This window comes from Typopeltis vanoorti, chromosome 22 (assembly GCF_054136105.1).
Source record: "Typopeltis vanoorti isolate ZY-2024b chromosome 22, IOZ_Tvanoo_1.0, whole genome shotgun sequence".
Lineage (NCBI taxonomy): Eukaryota > Metazoa > Arthropoda > Arachnida > Uropygi > Thelyphonidae > Typopeltis > Typopeltis vanoorti.
The window spans coordinates 41,434,056-41,455,185 of NC_143570.1; the positions used below are offsets into that span (position 1 = coordinate 41,434,056).

General features: G+C 35.1%; 1 protein-coding gene across 4 annotated transcripts in view; it reads left to right on the forward strand.

Moving 5' to 3' along the window:
• The window catches only part of LOC150094348 (beta-1,4-N-acetylgalactosaminyltransferase bre-4-like), a 329,825-nt gene that overhangs the window by 273,222 nt on the left and 35,473 nt on the right, over nucleotides 1-21,130 (forward strand). For all 4 annotated transcript variants that reach the window (XM_090412491.1, XM_090412488.1, XM_090412489.1 and 1 more), the window contains exon 4: nucleotides 9,455-9,642. In XM_090412491.1, the coding sequence (XP_090268617.1) occupies nucleotides 9,455-9,642 (188 nt within the window). The remainder of the gene's footprint in view (nucleotides 1-9,454; nucleotides 9,643-21,130) is intronic.

The window sequence follows — 21,130 nt, forward strand, 5'->3', positions numbered from 1 at the left end:
ATTCTAGCAAGATCGCTCAGCCCTCGCTTAGCAATCACCAGACTCCAAGGAAGTATCAATGAGCTAGCAAAATGGTTCACCAACTGGAGGATTCAAGTGAACCCCCTCAAAAGGTCAGCTATGCTGTTTTCAAGAAGAAAGGTCTGCAATAAAGAAGACATCCTGCTCTCTGGTCATATGATCCCATGGCAATCAGAGACCAAATATCTTGGGGTATTAATGGATAAGAAACTCCTTTTTAACAAGCACATCAATCTCATTGGCTCCAAATCTTCCAAAGTAATAGCACGGCTCTACCCACTGATCAACCGCAAGAGCAAATTGAACCTACATAATAAATTGCTTCTTTACCGGATGGTAATACGCCCAGTCATTACCTACGCCTCACCAGCATGGAGTCACACTTCAAGATCAAACATTTCGAAATTGCAGAGAATCCAAAACAAATGCCTTAGGGTGATCCTGGATGCACCATGGTTCATCCGAAATTCACAGATTCACCGAGAAACCGGCATTCCATACATCTCCTCCCTTCTTCGTGATCTTGCAGAAAAATTCTTCGTGAAGTCAAGTTCACATTCAAACCCACTAATCAAGTTCACATTCAAAACCACTTGTTAATTTCAATCTCATTGAAATTAACAAGCTGTTAATTTCAATGAGACTGATTACTACAAACACAAAAGACCGAAGGCTATTCTTCTCTCAACTGATCATAGCGAACACAACTTCCCCCCAGAGGGCGAGCTTAATTGCTCACAAATCTCCCATTCCCAAACAACTCTCATTACAGATAAAGAAGAATATTATTATTATTATTATTATTATTATTATTATTATTATTATTATTATTATTATTATTATCTCGAGCAACTCTAAGGAGTCTACAGAACTCATCGAGGGAGGCCCTAACATCATGTCAAGAAAAACTATTCAACATTCACACAGTATCTATCATACCTTGCCTTGAATTCATTTACGGTAGTAGCACCCACAACAGACTCTGGAAGCTTATTCCACTCATTCACCACTCTCCAAGTAAAAAACCTAGCTCTAACACCCTTGTCAACCACGCTCTTGCCCAGCTTCCATGTATGGCCCCTAGTCCTCCCACCACCAATCCTATTCTCAAAAATAGCTTCTGGATTAATCCTATAGAAACCCTTCAGTAATTTGAATGTCTCGATCATATCACCCCTTTTCCGCCTATCAATTTTTGCAACCCACAAATCGTCAACCTGTTCTCATAAGGTTCATTCCAGAGACCTGCTATCATATTGGTCACTCGTCTCTTGATCCTCTCCACCGCCTCCCCATTAAGAAGAAACCCTGGCGCCCATATCTGGGCACAGTGGTCTAGATGGGGTCTTATCAAGGCTCAATATAGAGGAACAATAACTTGTTTGTCTCTGCTTGTTAAAGCATTTGTCAGCAACCAAGTGATTTGATGAGCTGTTTTGGCCACTTTTGCAATGTGCCCCCCTAAACTTCAACTCCCTATCCACCAACACTCCCAAATCCCTGGCCTCATCAATCTCCTGGAGTACTGTTCCACGAATGTGATATACTGCTGCTAATCTTTTCACTCCAAAATGCATAACTTACACTTTGCCACATTAAATTGACATCCATTTTCCCTAGCCCAGTCCTCCAAACTATCCAAATCATCCTGCAAAATTTTGACATCCTGTGCACTCACAATTGCTCTACCCAACTTTGCATCATCAGCAAACAAGTGAACACTTCCTCTCAGATCCTTTCCTATATCGTTAATGAACAAACTGAAAAGTAGTGGGCCAAGAGCAGAACCCTGCGGCACACCACTAGCACAACCCATCTTTTTGACTCCACTCCTGAATAAACCACTCTCTGGTATCTTTCCATCAACCACCCTCCTATCCATCTCACCAACCCTATATTCATCTCCATCTGCTTCAGTTTACTGATTAGAGTAACATGGTATCCTGTCAAAGGTCTTGGCAAGGTCCACTGTAAATCCATTACCCTTATCCAGTTCAGCCATCACTGTGTTATAAAACGTGAGCAAGTTACTGAGGCATGATCTACCCTTCACAAAACCATGTTGTCCCCCATACAGTATCCCATTTTCATCTATCCAGTCCTGTATTCTTCTCTTGACTAATTTCTCCAAGACCTTGACAACGATTCCTGATATGCTAATCGGTCGGTAATTTACAACAGCAATCTTCGAACCTCCTTTATGCAGTGGAATTATTTTTCCCTCTTTCCACCCCCTCGGGACTAACCCATACCAGAGACTCAAATTAAACAAAATGGTCAAGGGTACAGACAATTCTTTAGCCACTTCACGTACGACACGAGCTGCTATACCATCCAATCCTACAGATGTATTGACATTGAGGTTTTGCAATAGACTACTCAACTCCACTTCATTCACCACAATTCCCGTATAATCTATTGGTTCATTCATTTCTGCAATGTCACCACCTGGAAGATATATTCTTGCAAAGTGCTCGCTCAGTAATTCAACTGTATCAGCTGATTCGGTTACCTCCCTGCCATCAGAATTCTTTAAAATCATTCTGCCATATACATTTTTTCTTTTACTAGCAACATTTCGAAAAACTGTTTAGGATTCTCTTTAGCCTGCATAGCCAATGTTCTTTCATAATCCTTTTTTGCTTTTCTTACCACACTCGTTACCCTTCTGGCCTGCGCTTTATACCGTTCATGTGCCTGCAGGTCACCTTTCTCCTTAAATTTCCTCCATAGTTGTTCATTTTTTTTGCAGCTCAAGCTTAATGGTGTTATTCATCCATTTAACCCCTACTTGATTTATTATTCGGACTCTAGGTATACAGTCAGCCATTGCTTCATGCAAACACTTCTTTACTGCCTCCCATGCACTATCAACTTCTAGCCCTTGCAGTTGTACATGCCATGGCACTGAATCAATCAATCTCCTAAGCTTGTCATACTTACCAGCCCGATAATTCCACGTGTACCCTGTCTTTATTGTAAAATCCACACCTTTAGCCACCTCCCAAGTCAAGACCCTATGATCACTCTCACCAATTGGTGGCAACGTGGTCATATTCGTTACAGCCAAATTCTCAGATGCAATTACCAGGTCAAGAACTCTCCGACCCCTAGTATTTTCCATTACATGCTCTCGCAGATAGTTATCCCTTAATAACCGCATAAAATCCAATTCCTTCCTGCCATGTGTCCTCTCCCCCTTCCAATCAATGTTACCATAGTTGAAATCTCCCATAATAATTACCCTCCTTCCACTCATTTCTTCTATTTGCTTATGCATACTATCTCCACCATCTATTCCATCACCTGGTCTATAGCAGCACCCAACTGTATATTTAGTTCTGCTAATTTCAATCTCACACCAAATTGCCTCAGATGTGCTCTTTTCTCTATCCTGCAGTTCCACTTCTATTCTTCTTGGCTGTAGCTCATCAGCTATCATCGATAACACTCCTCCCCCCATTTTATTCTCCCTGTCACTCCTGAACACACTACCCCTCACATTCAATCCCACTAGCTGTGTCATCTTCTGTCAGCCATGTTTCACTAATGCTAATAACCTTTGGTCTGGAAGTGCCAACCAAGGCCAAAAATTCTTCCCTCTTGTTCCTAATACTTCTGGCATTTGTATACATGAATTGAAGAAGCCGATTTGTCCCATCCCTATTTTGATGCCTTATACTAACTATCCCATTCTGATTCGTGGTCTTTCCTACTCGCTTGGGCATATTACACACATTCACACACTCAACTGTCTCCCTGAAATCTGCAAATCTACTTCCCCCCTTAATAAATCTAGTTTCCCTGGTTCTGTAACTTCACTTCCACCACATTCGACAACACCTTTTCAAGTCTCCGCACACCAAATCCATTCAGATGTAATCCATCCATTTTATATAAATCCTTTCGCCCATTGAACTCATTCCACACATCCACAAATTCCACACCACTCATCAGACATAATTCACGTATAAAGTCATTAGCAATTATGGCCCTCCTTCTATACTCTTCACTGTCATGCTGTGGCAACAGACTCGCCATCCTAGCTCTCTCACTCTTTTCTTTTGCTACCTCAAGCAATTCCTTCACATCCTCCCTCATAGCCTTTTTATTTCCTTTCAAATCATTTGTACCCAATACCACTATCAAATCCTTCACCCGCTGTTTTTTGCATCCATATGAAAAGCACTAGTGCTTCACCCATCCTGTCAGTAACGTTAATGGTAAATATAGCTTTCAAAATATTACCAAAAAAAGCAATTTTACTTATATACATAATTTATTTTTTAATATAACTTTTATATTAATTCGATAGCAGGCTGTAAAATTTAAAATGCTTGTTATGGAATATCTTTGAATGTTAACTATCTTGAACGAAATTTTGAATGCTAATAAAATATCTTGAACGACTTGTGTGTCTTTTTATAGTACTATGCGGATTTCATAACGTCTGTTGAGCGGCCATCGATCCAATAAACAATCAGTGTTTTAAAGTACCTCCTATCCCCTGGTGGCATTTGTCGCAACTATGGTAACAACATTCCTCTCACTTTCTTTGACACTTTTAACATGTAGCCATTCCAAGTGGCAAATTTATTTCCTCCTGAAGCCGCTCTAACATCCTTGTTGTTATGTGCGAGAAATTGCTTTGCTGCTGGCTCCATTAAAAGAGAAAATAGATATTTATGGCGAAAGCGTATCATTGTTATTTATTTCGCAAGAAACCTTTTTGAGAAACGCCACTGAATCTAGTTCATGATTTCCAATGCGTTGCGACTTATTCGCCTAGTTAATCTTTAAACTTGCTTATCCCCACCAAGGATAAGCCAAGGACATATTTATAGTGTTTGTTCCTGAACTAGTTCAAGATTAGATATACGATTTTCAGGCCTTCACTTTATATCACTTATAAATCATTCCTGACGTTCTTTTTGCAGGTGAAAATTGTCTTATATGAAGCTTGTGTTTGCCATTTGTAGAAATATATAAGAAACGATTCCTAAACACATTACGTAAATTTTAAATTCAAAATTAGTGACAAACGATATTTACACTTTAAAATATTTATTTAAAAAACTGAAAGACTTACAAAACGCACACCATTTAACGCTTTCGCTAGGGAATCAGCGGTAGAACAAGTGACAAGACATTGGCTAAACATTTTAGAAACATCTTGTATAATAAGCTGTTGTTACTGGATCACACTTGAATTTTTTTACCTAATTTCTCATTTTTCATCTGTCTGTATATGTGAGAGGGCGCTGCCATTGTTTACTGAAAACCAAACGATCTGTGTATTACTTGCTACCGGTTCCTTTTGTAAATAAAACATGAAATGTTTATTTACAGTAATTTATAAAATTTACAGCATCAATCAGTACTTAGTAAATGTCATAAAAAAAGTGTAATATTCTAGCACGGAAGATTTATTTCAGAGTTTCGAAAACAATTCAAAACGTAAGTAATTTTATAAGAAATGAATTTTAGTTTCAGTAGGTTCAATGCACTCAATAGGATTAGTATAATCAAAGAGTTAACCTTCAATAAATTCTACAGTTTTCTCTTAAAAACATCTGTTAGCTCCACTTTTATTAATTACGTTCTAAAGTTTCGGCCAGCAATATTAAAATAGCTGCACCAGTCATAATTATCACAAAATAAATTGTATTCATACTGTCACGCATTATTTAAATTACTGAAGAAAATTTCACTCTTGCTACTATTTATGAAGAAAATGCTCTGAATAAAAAATCTGTTATACATTTTATACAAGTCAGAAGAAAACCTCAAATGCAACTGATGCAACGAACGAGTATGGGTAAAGCTTCGAATCCCAGTACTATCATGCCGAGTACAATCTGAGGAATTTCCTCGATCCTTTGTTATCGTTCATTAGAAAATATGACATATTAATGTACGATGCACAATTGTATATTACAAAAATCGTTAGTAATGTTATTTGTTGCCCCAAATTAATGGAGGAAAAAAGGAATGACTTAAAAGGCACACGGAAGGAAATAAAAATTAAATTTAAAAAAAAATTAAACACTGCTACACGTCTCAGTCCTATTCCACAAAAGGCAGAATGACCAAGTTATCATCAAAGTAATGTTTTTGCAACATAAGGAGAAATGTATTAGGTTTATTTGGCTGTAATAATATGAAAAAAATTATAACTGACTAGTTGAGCCGCAGTTATTTGTGGTTTTGTCTGGGATAAGATAAAAATAAAATAAAAGAGTAACATGAACTGAAACATTACTAACATGCAGAAACCGTTACAATATAAACTGAAAATGGAAACCACGTGGATCACTGCTTTAGAGCGTTTTTTGCAACATGTTTTATCATGTTAAAATATGATGAAATACCCTCTGCAGTAGAGCATCTACGTGTAGCATTCGCAAGGAAATATGAAATCAAGTATTCTCAATGCAACAGCTTAATCAAATTTGTTCTTTTAACGACATGATAAACAGCTGATTAATGATAAAAAGGTGATTGACGTTTTGTGACCTCAAAGAACCCGACAAAACGATAATGGGATTAAGAAAGATGATTTTAATTTCCATTACAGTATATTAGAATTGCGTGAAAATTCGCTGGGTTAAAAAAAAAAGTTTTCTGAAAGTTACAAAGTGTCGTATTTCCACTTATCAAATTTGGGGGTGAAATATGTTGTTGGTCAACAACAAATAACGCTTCAACATAATCCAGTTGAATTATGATTTTCAAAAACATATGACAAGAGTTTGTGTGTGTGTGTGTGTGTGTGTGTGTGCGTGCGCGTGCGTGCGCGCTCGCTCGCTAATACATGTCTTTAAACCCTCTTGTTAGTGAGATAAACAGCAATGTTTTATAACTTGTTTGGATACGTGGCTTTGCTATGATGACATTTCTGTATTTTTACATTACTTAAAAAAAGCAGAGATAAAAAAAAGTTAAAATACTAGAGATTTTCCATTCTAAATTATTGGTTTATTTTTATGTCGTTTATGGTATTCCTTAAAGGCTACAATTTTAACTAGAAAGTGTTTGCCCAGTACAGGAATGTTTCTAGCTTAACGAAGGAGTTGTGAACAGAAATAATAATAATAAATTGAATCTTTCTATTAGTATAATAGCTTAAATGTGATGCAGGATGAGGATTATTGTATTGTCTTAATAAAACAAGAAAGACATTTTATAATGAAATAATTATGTCAATCACTTTCTTCGTATTTCTATTAATTATGATGCTTCCTGGCAGTTCATCCGTCGATGCATATTTTCAAAATCATTCAATGCTGCAAGTTAAAGTTCACATAACAAGAAAAACCAAAATAGATGTATGCTCATTGTGTGTGTGTGTGTGTGTGTGTGTGTGTGTGTGTGTGTGAGAGAGAGAGAGAGAGAGAGAGAGAGATACTAAAATTTGTCATGAATTTTGAGTATCAGATTAAATAAACAATTATAAAAAGATCAGTTAAGAAATCTGACTTGACAGGAGCGTGATAGTTTTTGTAAATTCCATTCTGCTCCTGACAGACTTGACATAACTACGCTCAGACGGTGTTTCTAATGACAACAGCTGAATTAAATTTCTAGTGATGTAAAATAAATAAAAAATTAAAGCAAGAATTAATACTTATTCTGATAAGAGTGAAAAGAAAAAAGCATATTAGAGAAAAAAAAAAAAAACTGTGAGCGCATGTTCGTTAGATTGGAAGCGGTGAACAACACATCGCGATCTGCACTGTAATTAAGCGAGTCAGATGGACCGGAAAATACTGTATTTATTTTTATAATTTAATAAATAAATCAAAATTAAAAGCAAATGTTTGATAATTTGAAAGGTTCCTTCAGTGATGACACTCATTGTTTTAGTAGCAGCGAAGTCTACATCCGAAATTACTCAAAAATGTTTTTTTTTTAAAAAAAAAAAAAAAAAACTTTGTGAGGCTTGAAGACGGTTATAATTTTAAACTAATAATTATCGTCATCCAGGAACGAGAAAAATACTCTAAATCAGCAATTCTCTGAATTCATTATTTAGCAAAATTTAATAAGAATGAAGAAAATGGTAAATAATTACAAAGACAAAAAAATAATTAAAAATCATTTTTACACATTGACTGAGTATGTGAATCACTTTATATTTCAACTTCATATTGCGAGATAATTACAACAATTGTGAAAGATAAATGAATAAGTAATTAAAAAATAAATAATTCCTTAACAGTTAATTTTCAGTGGAATATACAGGTTACGAGACGAGTTGTACCAGCTAAAGAATCCCGCTTTATAATCGGGCTATTCTCAAATTCTGAGACTCGAGACTACTAACTTTCTAACTTCCGGTGACATCGTATTTCAAGAAAAAATCATGAACTGATGTTTGACTAATTTTGTTATTTCTCTCTGACAAATGACGTATTACACGGTTCTGTAATTGAGTCACTATGGTTTAACTTGTATATTAATAATGTTAGGTTTGAGTATGATCCAATTATTTGATTATAAGCAGACTGATTTGAAATGACTGATTATATGAACAAATGGCAACATCAGTGCAGTGATCAGCATTTAGCCTTTAATCTTCAGAATGGTCAAAATCGAAGTTTATCTGGTGGTCATGAATGGGTTATATCACATGAGCCGTTAATAATGGATAATAATAGGTATGAAGCATTAAAAATTAAAGGAGAATAGGGAATTAAAATCGATAAAGATTTGTAAATGAAAATACTGGAGTATTTGGTCATTTATTCCTACTTCGAATTCCTCCTTGCCTTCTCCGACAAGCTGCCACTGCAATGTCGCTATAAGTATATTAATTAGCATAAGAGAAGCCCTACAGTTCACCATAATTACAGAAGATCATCGGAACAGTGGACATTCAAGTCCACTTTTCCGTTGAATTTGGGTTTTTGAAATTTTTGCTGAAGCAATGAAGACTACTGGACCAGTAGTTCATTTAAAGTGAAAGACCCACAGTTTTATATTTGCTGTTGGCTGCATGTGTTCCTGAAGCCTATTTGTTTGTTTTTCAGGATTAAAAATATCCGAGTTTCCAAGAAGAAAAACTTCTTCCACCACCGTATGAGACCGGTTATCTCACTTTGGTGTCTCACTTTATAAGGGGTTTTCAGTTGAAAATCCCTTATAAAGATTCTTCGCTTCCTAGATATGATTCGAACGTAGATCTTTGGCCGAGTATTTCATTAGTCAGTAACAGGCCGCAAAAATATTTTTCTCCCATTATAATACTCCAGTTAATGCAATAGTCGGACGTGCTGTTCTTGAAATGGGGAATGATTTCAACAACAGTAGCAATAATAGGCCGACCTTAACGCCGTCATAGTTCCACTTATGATAATGTTTTTTGGCAGCGTCATTCCTCTATTAAGCACGCCTGATATGCTAATACTTGTTTTTTTCTGATGTTTCCTAGTATGGCAGCGATACGTTCAACAAAGGTGTCTTAATGAATGCTGGCGTTCGAGAGGCTCTTAAAGAAACAGACTACCACTGCTTTGTGTTCCACGACGTCGACCTTATCCCGGAAGACGACCGAAACATGTACTCCTGTCCTACAATGCCCAGGCATATGTCTGTAGGAGTGGACAAGTTTAATTACACGTAAGTTGTTTTTTTTTATGAAATTCTTACTTGAATAGTAAAGGCTTCATTTTAAAGATGTATGTGTTATCTTTAGGTTATTCTGATTGATCTTTATCATGAAGAACCATTAAAAAATTAGAGTAAATTGCACAAAAGTTGATTTTAAAATCTGTTGCATGTTGAAGCTGTTCATTTGTGCAGCTTCGGGTTTGTGATTGCGATTTCTTCTTTTAACTGAATTACAAACATAGGAAAAGTATCCTTCAAATAATTGCCTATTTTACGTTTTGTACTAGAGAAGCTGTAGAAAGGGATGATCAGTCAGATAATGAAGATATCACGAAACAGGACTAGTCACTGATTCCCATTTCTGTTGCACGATAGAGGGAAAAAAATGACCTTGAAACAAAACCTTCGAAAACGACCAGATGCTGTTGAAAGAGATGATCAGTAGGATAATGATGATGTCACGAAATAGAACTGGCTATTGAAAGTTCTCTTTCTCTTACATGCAAATACGAAACAGATTAAAGCGATTAGCCTACGTCATCCGTCACACCAACTTCAAGGAAGTCACAAATTCGAATCAAACAACGGCTATATTTATACTTGTCGGTGTGCCAAATTTCTACAAGAAATTTGGTTTGTTCTTCTGAAACTCATTTCCCCTAATATGCATTTGTGAGCCAAAATAATGACATTTAGCATTATTTAGCACATGGGGGTGGGGGTTGCGCTCTCTGAACTACCTTTCTTAAAATTAATAGTTTCAAATTATATAAAGAACAGTACGCACCACACATCTTTTTCATTAAATTATTTTTAAATATTAATTACATTTATTAAACACTGTTTAAAGTGAAAGACCCAGTTTATATTGGGAATTTTTTTTATATCAGTGGCTTCATTAAGATCAAATTTTGTGCACGCATTTGTCTTTTATAATTTCATGTTCTTTAAAATCTGCAGAAATAAATAAATAAATAGTATAAATTAACCATTCCAGCTGCTGCTAAATATAAACTAAAAAAGCTGTATTAAATTAATTATTGCGTTGATTACAGAGTGAGAATTTATGATCATTACACAGACTCTGGAATTTACGTTCCTACCTTTTCTGTTCCCCCTACAATGAACAGTTTCCTCATCCTTTTTTGCACATGGCATCAGGGGCAGAGTTAAGCCCTCTGGCCCCTAAGGTAAAAAAAAAAAAAAAAAAATCAGCGCTTTTTTTTTTTAATTAAATTTACTAAACCTGTGCTTTTTTTAAATGAAATTTTGCGTATATTTTTACCTTGGCCTCCCAGGGAAATGCTTCGCTTTTCAACCCTCCCTCCAAGCATTTTAGCATCTTTGTTTGTTTGTTTGTTCTACCTTTTTCTTTCCATTTATTTTATATTCACCAATCAGTTTTGGTAAACAACTGTTGTTTATCGACAGTACTGTCATCTGGCGGCTCAATATGAAAACCATGTTGCGAATGTGAAATGAAATATGATTTTCGACATTCGTTTGTTCTTCAAATCCTTTAGAAATGAAACGCATAATGCAGTTATGTTCGAATCTTATTTAAAAATAAAAAACAGATTTCCTCAATTAGCATATCTAAAGAGCAGTAATCGTTGTAAATTTGATGCAATGACAAGAACAGATGCTTATAAATGTAAATTGGTATTAAATGCTTATGGATTTTGATGTATACGATAAAAATAAATCAAAACTGAAAAGATCAAATCAAACAATCCCTCTGTTGAAAAGCTCATCTGTTTTCTGCTCTGGATTTGAATGAGATGATGATGAAGCAGTTTTTTTTTTTGTGTGTGTGTTTCATCTGAAATTCAAATTCAATTTTTACTGCTTATGGAGCGAAGAAAACTTCAATGGAATTCGGTATGAACACATTAACGTGCAAATCAGAGCCGATGTCGCGATCATTCTGGAATTGACGATACACATTCTCCTCGAGTGGAGATAACTGCTTTCAGAATATCATTACGGTGGAGGGAGGACTTAGTCCATCCTCTGTGGTGAGAAAAGACTCACTTGGCACTTCATAAATCGTCACACGATACTTTTAATGGAAATAGGGTCGCGTGTGGCAACTGCTGCACTCAACATAGTTATCGAAACACGAGAAAGAAATGAAAGTAAGTGTACTAGGATGGCGAATGCTTCGTCTCGTCTAAGTAGCACTTTTCGATATCGTGCCTCCGCATTTGTAAGACGAATATGGGATAATTTCCATGCTTGTCACACAAACACACTTATTTCTGTTTTTTTTTCTTTAATGGCAAACCCACCTACAAAAGATTATAAACTCACAGTAGACTGCGAAGGTTATAAGTTAGATAATCCAGAAAATCTGCTCCAGAGACCAAACATGGAACTTTTTTTTCAAGTCACGTCAAGCCTTTAATAAGTAAAGGTGTGGTCGTCTCACACTTCGCGGTAAAAATCATCCACCACTTACTTTCAGCTTTCCCTATCTTTTTTTTTTTTATTTATCCTTATAAATCGCAGATTCGTTACCATTCATTAGAAGTCAATCATAAAAGCTTTACTATTTTCCTTGAGTTTATGACGGACTGCATCAATTTTTTAAAGATAATATCCTGCTAACTCTGGAAAGCATTCTATTCGTTAATATTAATCAGGTGACATTTCATTTAATTTAACAGCCAGCCATATTCGTAACTAAAGAGATGAAATAGTTGAATTGATCTTTTCCGAAGTTACATCATACAAATTTATACGCAAAATTATCCTGGTCTATTTACTGTCTTCACTCTGTAGCACAGACGCTAGTACGATGCCAAGAAAATAGACAAACCGGTAATAAAATACAATTAAAATACATAATAAATTGGCCTCATGGTCTTAATTCAATACTTCTATTTATTGATTATTTAATACAGTTATCACATTTGTATACAGTTTAATATCGTGGTCATTGAGGTTATTTTGAATCCTATCCGATTCCGAGAAAGCATGTATAAAACTTAATATTATTTAAACGAATGGATAATAATCAGTCATTGATTAGTTTAAAAAGATATAATCTTTTGGTATGTACTACAAAATATTCCTTTTAGTTTAATTCAAACAGACGCCTGTTACTAGAAATATTCTGTCGTACTTGATGCTCAGCTTCTGCATATGTATCTTAGCCTTAAATCTTCCTGTTGTAGCTCCTACCCAGAGTTTGACAATGCACTGGGTCAATACTTCGCTACTGAAATTGTTGTTCGCGGTAGACAGCAGAAATAACGCACTTCTTCCAGACTGGAGATGCCTCAGCTATCTCCATCAGCCGCCCCTCTATTATTGGAAGGTTGTTTCCTGGAGTTATGTTTCTTATCGATCCCAGCGGAGTCCACCGTTCTTCGAACGCGACAGACGAAGAAAATAAGGATCACAGGAAGGAGTAAAAGCTCAGTGTAAAGGGAAAATAAAACAATACATTAGAAGGAAGGTCATAAAGACATTAATGGTATAAGAATGAAAAATATAATTATTGCCGGCCTTATATATATTAGTTTCATTTCCAAAATTTTTTTTAATCCAACCATTGGGATCAAAGCATGAAATGCTAACGAAAAGCGTTTGATTATTCAAAACATCATAATTTTTTTCATTTTTTTTCTAAGTGCCATAAATTGCCGGCCCATCTTTCGCAGTAATAATCGTTCTCGATGACATAATAATGGTTTAATCGGATTGTCATCTTTAAATTGCTAAGCAGGTAGTTTAACAATAATGCATGTTCGATAATGCTTTGTACACATTGTTTCACTTATCTCTGCGTGCTCGATTGAATCAGACAGATGCGCATTATCTGATAAGTAACCCTTAAATGTATTCCAGTGGCGCTCAATAACAGGTTTAATGCTATGTCATCGGAAATTAGATTGAGTTGCTGATAACGGTAAGATTGCTTTCCGTATGTAAATTTCTGTAAATTAACGTAATAAGCAATATAATAAGGAGTGTAATAAAAATTTTACCTCGAAAATTCATTTAGGATAAAAATAATAATAATAATAAATTCAGCTACGTACATTTAACATACTAAATTTTAAATTTCTGTGTTATTATTATTAACCTAAAGTGGAATAGTGTTTATTACACTCCTCATTTTCCTATTCACTTTAAATATATGGCCTATATTTTACTATAATAAAGAGGGACTTAAAAGTTTAGGGAGTTTATATTGTGCTTTCGAATTCAAATTTTAGATTACATTTTCAAAATGATATTAAAGGAATCAAAAGCGTGACTCAAATAGCAAATATACATTCATCAGGGTTACAACATGTATTAAGATTACACATCTACGAAGGAAGATAGCGCACTGCACAAAAGTAGTCTAAGTAACAAACACCATCAGTGCATATAAAATTTTTTTTAAAAAAAAAACGTACAATAACGTACAAAAGGTACATTATTTTGAGCCTACTCATTAGTTATTCTGCGTATGAAATTAGCCAATTTCTAAATTCATACACGTATTCTAACCAATCGGTATTCTTATAAAAGTTCAAGCAACTCGGTGCTCAGGTTTTTAAAATACTTTTAATTGCTTTGTTTTTATTAATATGAATACTATTAGTAGAGTAATAAATATGGGATCTATATATCCAACTATATCAGAAATAAAAGCATTAACGATTTTAATATTTAGACTCACCTTTTTGCTAATTTTAGAATATGATCCGAATCCAATTCAATATTATTTTGGTAATTCGAATTTGGGCATATTTCAGCCGAAAATGTCTGAAACAACTACAACATAAACTGAATCTAAGAAAAGCCCTGTATTTAACTTACTCAGAAAGTCCAAGGATGGCAACGTCACTCCTGAAGACAATCTCGTTCTTGACGCTAATTCGCCCCAAGATGCTGGATTAAGCCTTTGAAATCCGATCTGACAACGTGTACCAATGCGACATTTAATTATCACTCGTTCGTGTCAATGATTAGTTTTTCTCCGTAAGGAACTAGGGATTGTTGTTTTGCCTCGAGGACCGGGCTAGGGGCGGGCTAGTAGTGTCCGACGCCTGTGTGCAAAACTTTAGTTGGGGCTCCTATACCCCTCCCGCCAATAAACAAACACTTCATAAAAACGTTATTTTTAATATTTGATACCAATAAAGTGAGTATTTTATTTTGAATTTTATCTCCTAAATAGAAAGGCATATTTTTAAAGTCAGGATCATTAGCTACACGTCGCGTGTGTTCCGATATAAAAGGATCAAACTTTTCTAACATCTCAATGCATTTTAAAAAATTGCCAATGTTGCGATCGTAAAGTTTATTACTTTTACCATGAAGAGCTAGATTTTGTTTGCCTAAAAACTGTACTACAAAAATTATTCTTTTTATAACTTCATACCAACTTTTCCTTTCATTATCTAAAACTGTTTGCTGCAAATGATCAATACAAGTTTTATTTTTTAAGGATGTAATTAATTCTGTCCATTTTTTGTAATTGTTCAAATGATTTAAATTTTTCTCATGACGATTCAGGTACATTGCAAGATGTTGCCTATATTCTGCTGATAACAGCAGAATACAGAATAAAGTTAAAAACTGCAGCAGATTTTCTTATATATGTTTAGAGCAAATGCGAGTGTGAACAAGATTAAACAAATTCAAACGCGCGTCATCCTGTGAACAGTAAACTCACGAAATTCAAGTTTTTACTTGTTTACGCTAAACTACTTGTTAGAACTAAGAAAATCAGAATAAAATAAGATCTTAAGGAATAATAACAAATAAGTAATTCTAAATAATTTGTTTAAGACAATTCTATAAAATATAATTAAAATTTAAACAAAAATGTAATTTATTTTGATATAATTAAAGAATAATATTTTTTTAAAGTATTTCCTCCTTGCCTGAAATCTTTGGCGCCTTTACTATCCTGGAGCCTGTGTGCGTCGCACACTTTGCACATATTGCCGGCGCGCCCCTGATTAGAGGGCATAGAACTGCTTACACGATTCATAGAAACCATAAGACACGAAGAGAGTGTGTGTGTGTGTGTGTGTGTGTGTGTGTGTGTGTGTGTGTGTGTGTGTGTGTGTGTGTGTGTGTGTGTGTGTGGTGTGTGTGTGTGTGTCTTATACCCATGAAAGGTATAAGACACACACACGCGTACGGTGGGTGGGATAACATTTTTGTCTACTTTTTTATTACTTTTAGATTGTTTTATATTTTAAAAATAGGTCAGAAACCCTGCCCTAGTGATAAAACATGGAACTTCTTCAATAAGCGATGAAATTCATCTTCCATCCAAGGACAATGAACAAACATCCATCTCCAAAAATTATTCAATAACCAACAGGCAGCGGGATTCGAACCGCTACCTTTTGGTTAGTGAGTAGATACACTAAGTATATGGGCAAAAATTATTATTGAGTACAGTATTACTATTTTCAGAATTATTGAAATTTCCTGATGTGTTAAAATAATTGTTTTGTTATTTCATTACATAGTGGATACACGAATTATTTTATGACCATATTTCTGTTCTTTTAAAGCAATAATAAAAAGGAGTGCATATTTTGTACACGTTGCACTTTTTCCCGAATATTTTCTAGGACCTAGTCCAATCATAAAAGCTGTGAATTTATTTATAAATAATCCTGGCTGGCTCGTTTACATTTAAAAGCCTGTGTAGCTCAGTGGATGTGGCGTTTTTGCACACCATGGCGCTTGACCGCACGAAGGAAGACTTGGTTTCGAGTCTAGTCGGCGACTGGAGGAAATTTTTCTAAGCCTTTTTTCGACTAGTTCCCTAGTTAGTCGATCTCTGGCACGGGCAAGCGGGTTTTTCGTCCCGTAAACTCAAGAAAATCGACCGTTGAACCCACATTATTTCAGACATTAAATACGAGTGTTAGGGTTAGGGACCACGTGATGGCGATACCTGTAGAGCCGTCTCTCTTCACTGCGTGCCGCTTAATTAGTGATAGCCTTGGATCAACTATCTCTGATTGGGTACCAGTGGAGATTGAAATGTCCACTCAGTCTCCAAGCAGTTAGATAGGACTAAAACAGCCATGCATACTCCCTGTATATACGGAATGAAAAGGCGTTAGCTGATTTTTTTTGAATCATATGTGTAGAATTAGAGCCACTTAGTGCCATCCCGTCCATCAGTCCTTCCCTGTCCGAAAACAGTGAAAGAATTCCAATTGAAGATTATCTTGTAGTATCGCAGTGATTTCCCATAGAGTCTTTTTTCTGTCATTACAATAAAGACGTTTCGACTTTTCATTTTTCGACACAAAACAAATGTATGTGTGTATATATATATATATAACTCACGGCAAATGCACATAAAAGCATACCGATGATTAAGAATATCTCACTGAACTTGTAACGTTTCCTGCCGCTACTTGAAACTGGCTTTAGTCGAATCGTAAATCAGCTATCCCTCTGCATTTAATTGTTCACGACTGGTTTGATTGCGTCTCGTATAGAACTTAGTGGCTTCTTGACCATGCTGACGATGTTTATTGCCATGTATATTAAAATGTTGTATGATATATAAAAATCTTAAGCATATAATCAAAGAAAAAAAATTAACACATGACAGAACTGGATAAGTCATACATGCTATCTACAATTGTTCGAATAAGTATTGGAATATCCCTATCAAACACTGAAACAGGACTACAACATCTGTTGAGCAGATTACTGGAATCCTGTATCAATTATGGCATGAAAATTAACATCAGAATAACAAAGGTGAAGAAAATAGCAAGGAGAGAGACAAATATGGATATCAGAATAAATGGGGGAAAATTGAATCACGAAAAGACATTTAAATATCTAGGAAGTGTTATTAGCAGTGATGGAAGATGTAAAAGTGACATAAAAGCAAGAATAGCGATGGGAAGCGATGCCTTTAATAGAAAATGGAATTCATTTAAAATGGACAGAAACCTAAAGAAAAGAGTAATAAAATGTTATGTGTGGAGTGTTGCCCTCTATGCAGCTGAAACTTGTACATTGAAGAAAGAAGAAATTAAGATTTTGGAAAGCTTTGAGATGTGGATTTGGAGAAGGATGGAAAAAATCAAATGGACAGATAAAATTATTAATGAAGAGGTCTTAAAAAGAATAGAAGAAGAAAGAAGTCTGTTAAGGAGGATAAAAAGAAGCAAGGGAAACTGGATCGGACATATTCTGAGAGGGAATGGAATCATCAGAGAACTCCACGAAGGAAAAATAGACGGAAAAAGACCCAGAGGAAGAGTAAGGAAAACAATGCTAGATGACATGCTGAATGGAGACAGGTACACAACCTTGAAAGAGAAGGCTCAGAACAGAAGAGAGTGGAAGGAAAGTTTCTGCTACTAAAAGAAGAACCTGCTCAATTGCAGAATACTAAAGAAGAAGAAGGCCTATTGTAGAGAAACTCAAAACGCATGCACGTGAATAGCATGTAGTCCTTTCTTTATCCTAGGCCACATGTCACCTTTTTTGGGCATTTTATGCCTTTCTTCCTTCTGCATGATCACCATGAAATGCTGTAGAATGCACTAGTCCGAACCCATACTCAGAGTTCCATTTTGTACCACTATTCTGTGGAGAATCGGCGCAGGCCAGTCAGTGTTATCCATATCGTTTTCTTCAAATCGAGCAAGAGTAGAACTACACTATGACATGATGCATTGTGATATTGACAGAGGCATGAGATTATGTCTAAACTATCTCAGTAGTATGGGTGGCACTTCTGACAAGATCAAGATAAGATAAGGAATCGTGACGTGATTGGTTGATAAGAAGATGACGTCATGTGTTTGGAATGTTTGGAATTTCCCTGGGGACATATGTGTCATTGACGTCGGTTCTTGTGTTTGGTTGGCGTATGGAATTATGGGTGATGGTAGAGACAAGGATTCGTGTTGTGATTGGTGGTGCACTTCTGACAAGATCAAGATGAAGATAAGATAAGGAATCATGACGTGGGTGTGTGTTGTTATGAGATGAAAATAAGTGACGTCATTTGTTAGTTGTAAATAAGTGACGTTATTGTTTTGAATGGAAAAGGGAGATATATTAGTGGATAAGGAATCGTGGCATGATTGGTGGGACACTTCTGAGAAGATCAAAATAAGATAAGGAATCGTGACGTGTATGTGTGTTATTATAGAGTTAGGAATGTTTGGAATTTCGCTGGAGCCCTCGTCTGTCAGGAACATCACGTGGTGTGTTTGGTTCGCTTAAAGCATTGTGGGTAATATTTAGAGATAAGAATCCTGACGTTATATGTTTGGAAATTTCTGGGGAACATGTGCCTCTCTGTGATATCACATGGTGTTTTGGTTTGGCTATGGAAATGTGGGAAATGTTTATGAGATAAGATATCTTGGAATTTTCCCAGGGTGACACACATCCGTCATTGGCATCATGTTTTGTCTTTGGTTGTCTATTGATAACTGTACTAATTTTCCAATCAATTTTGGGACATTTCTTTCCTGTTAAAGGGTGGGAATTCTTAGAGTAGAGTAGAGTCTAGTGGCCGCCGTGTTTCGAGTTTTTCTGAATAATTTAATTATATGCTGATGTCACTCAAACATGCACTTTTGTTTCCTTTTATAGATGGCTGTACTAATTTTCCAATACATTTTGGGATATTTCTTTCCTAAGAAAGGAAAAAGTCATCACGAATCTACTCTAAGTAGATTCGTGATGGCAGCAGTGTTTAGGCTGTTCTGAATAATTTAATTATATGCTGGTGTCCCTCAAACATACATTTTTTTTGCTCCGATGTTATCACTATCAGTTGGAGGTGACATCACTAAACGATTATTGGCAAATGACAACCTCTTTTTCGAATTTACGTTATCTTGTTTACAAATGTGTGGAAATTGGTGTTTTTTTTAGTTTATCGTGAAGAGAAAAACCAAACGGCATTTTAAAAAAATAAATTAAAAATAAACGAGACTAAAAGGCTTACAATAACTTTTTTGTATGTAGTCTAGAAATTCTAACGATAATTTAAATTTACTTACAGACTTTCCAGAATGATTCTTCTTAATGCAAATAGATATTCCAAAATAGTTGAAATTTTATCCACACCACAACACACAAAAACACAATCTTGAAAGAACAAAATTTCTGTAATAATCTGAAAAACTATTTGACTTTTGTTCCTTAGATTTTCTGTCCATTTGGTACACTGTTAATTCCTTAGCATTGGGTCATAGTATGTTTTTATTCCCAACGTGGTAAGTAACCTCAAACGGTCTTTTGCTGACTAATATATCCACCAATGATCGGTAATTGTTGTGACTACTTGTGAACATTTCTGACTGGTGGGGATTGGAATTCTCCTGGTCTTACTTGAGGGTTTGATAATCCAAACGTCACCTTTTTCATGACTCGTGTTCTCCCTTTGATGTTTTGCATGGTATTATCAGTTAGGGGAAGTACGACTGTTTTTCTAGTGTAAAATTCTGATGACACATATCCTAAGTTATTCATTCCTGATTAAGGATTTTATAAACTTATTGTTCTCAAGTTTGTTTGTTTGATTACATTTTGTGTAGCTAGGAAACTGGAATTTATTTCAAATGAATATTAGCTCCGTAATATATATACTTTGTTCATTTCTATGTTACCTTTTATTTGACTGTAATATTATTAACAAATTGTATTTACTGAATCTAACATACAGAAATTTAATAAAGTGAAAAAGACAGTATTTTTTTCTTATTCTTCTGATTTCACATTTGTGCTGATGTTCATAGTGTATGATTTCCCACTGGAGCTTACGTATAATTCATTTGATTCTCCTTTAATACCCATTTCCTTTTGCTTCCAAGAGTTGACACAATTTCATTGAGTGAAGTTTCAAAAAAAAAAGTCTCTGGATAGTTTGTGGCATGAAATTTTACAAGGAGAAAAAAAATATTATGGTCTTACTTAAATTTGTATAACACGTCAATGACACCCAATTTGTTCATTTAAATGTACACATTTTATTTGAAACAAATATTATTTACAAATTGTATTTACTGAATCTAACATACAGAAAATAAATAAAGTGAAAAATACAATCTTTTTTTGTTGTTATTCCTTAATATTCTTATTATTAAATTTGCACTATTGTTCAAAGGTTCTTCAATGCTTGTGGAATTGCCATCATGTGCTTTTTGACAATGTGACTCTCATCTGAAAGTTAATTTTTCTTTTGGTGATCGTTCGGAATTTATTACTGTAGTAAAATTACAGTAATAAATTCCATAAGGGTTGCATATTTATATTTTTGAATCCAATACATATACTTCTGAGAATTATTAAAAGCACAGAATCTTTCGTTATGTTTCCAAAAGCATTTAAAAGTACACGTTATGTTTTCACGTTTTGGGCATCCAATTTCATTTAAATCAAGAACAGGCCTCCTATTAACCTCGTTAATGGTTTTGATTTTCCTTTGGTGAGTAATATTTGATATTTGCCAGTTGATTCTATCATCCAATTTCTTAGT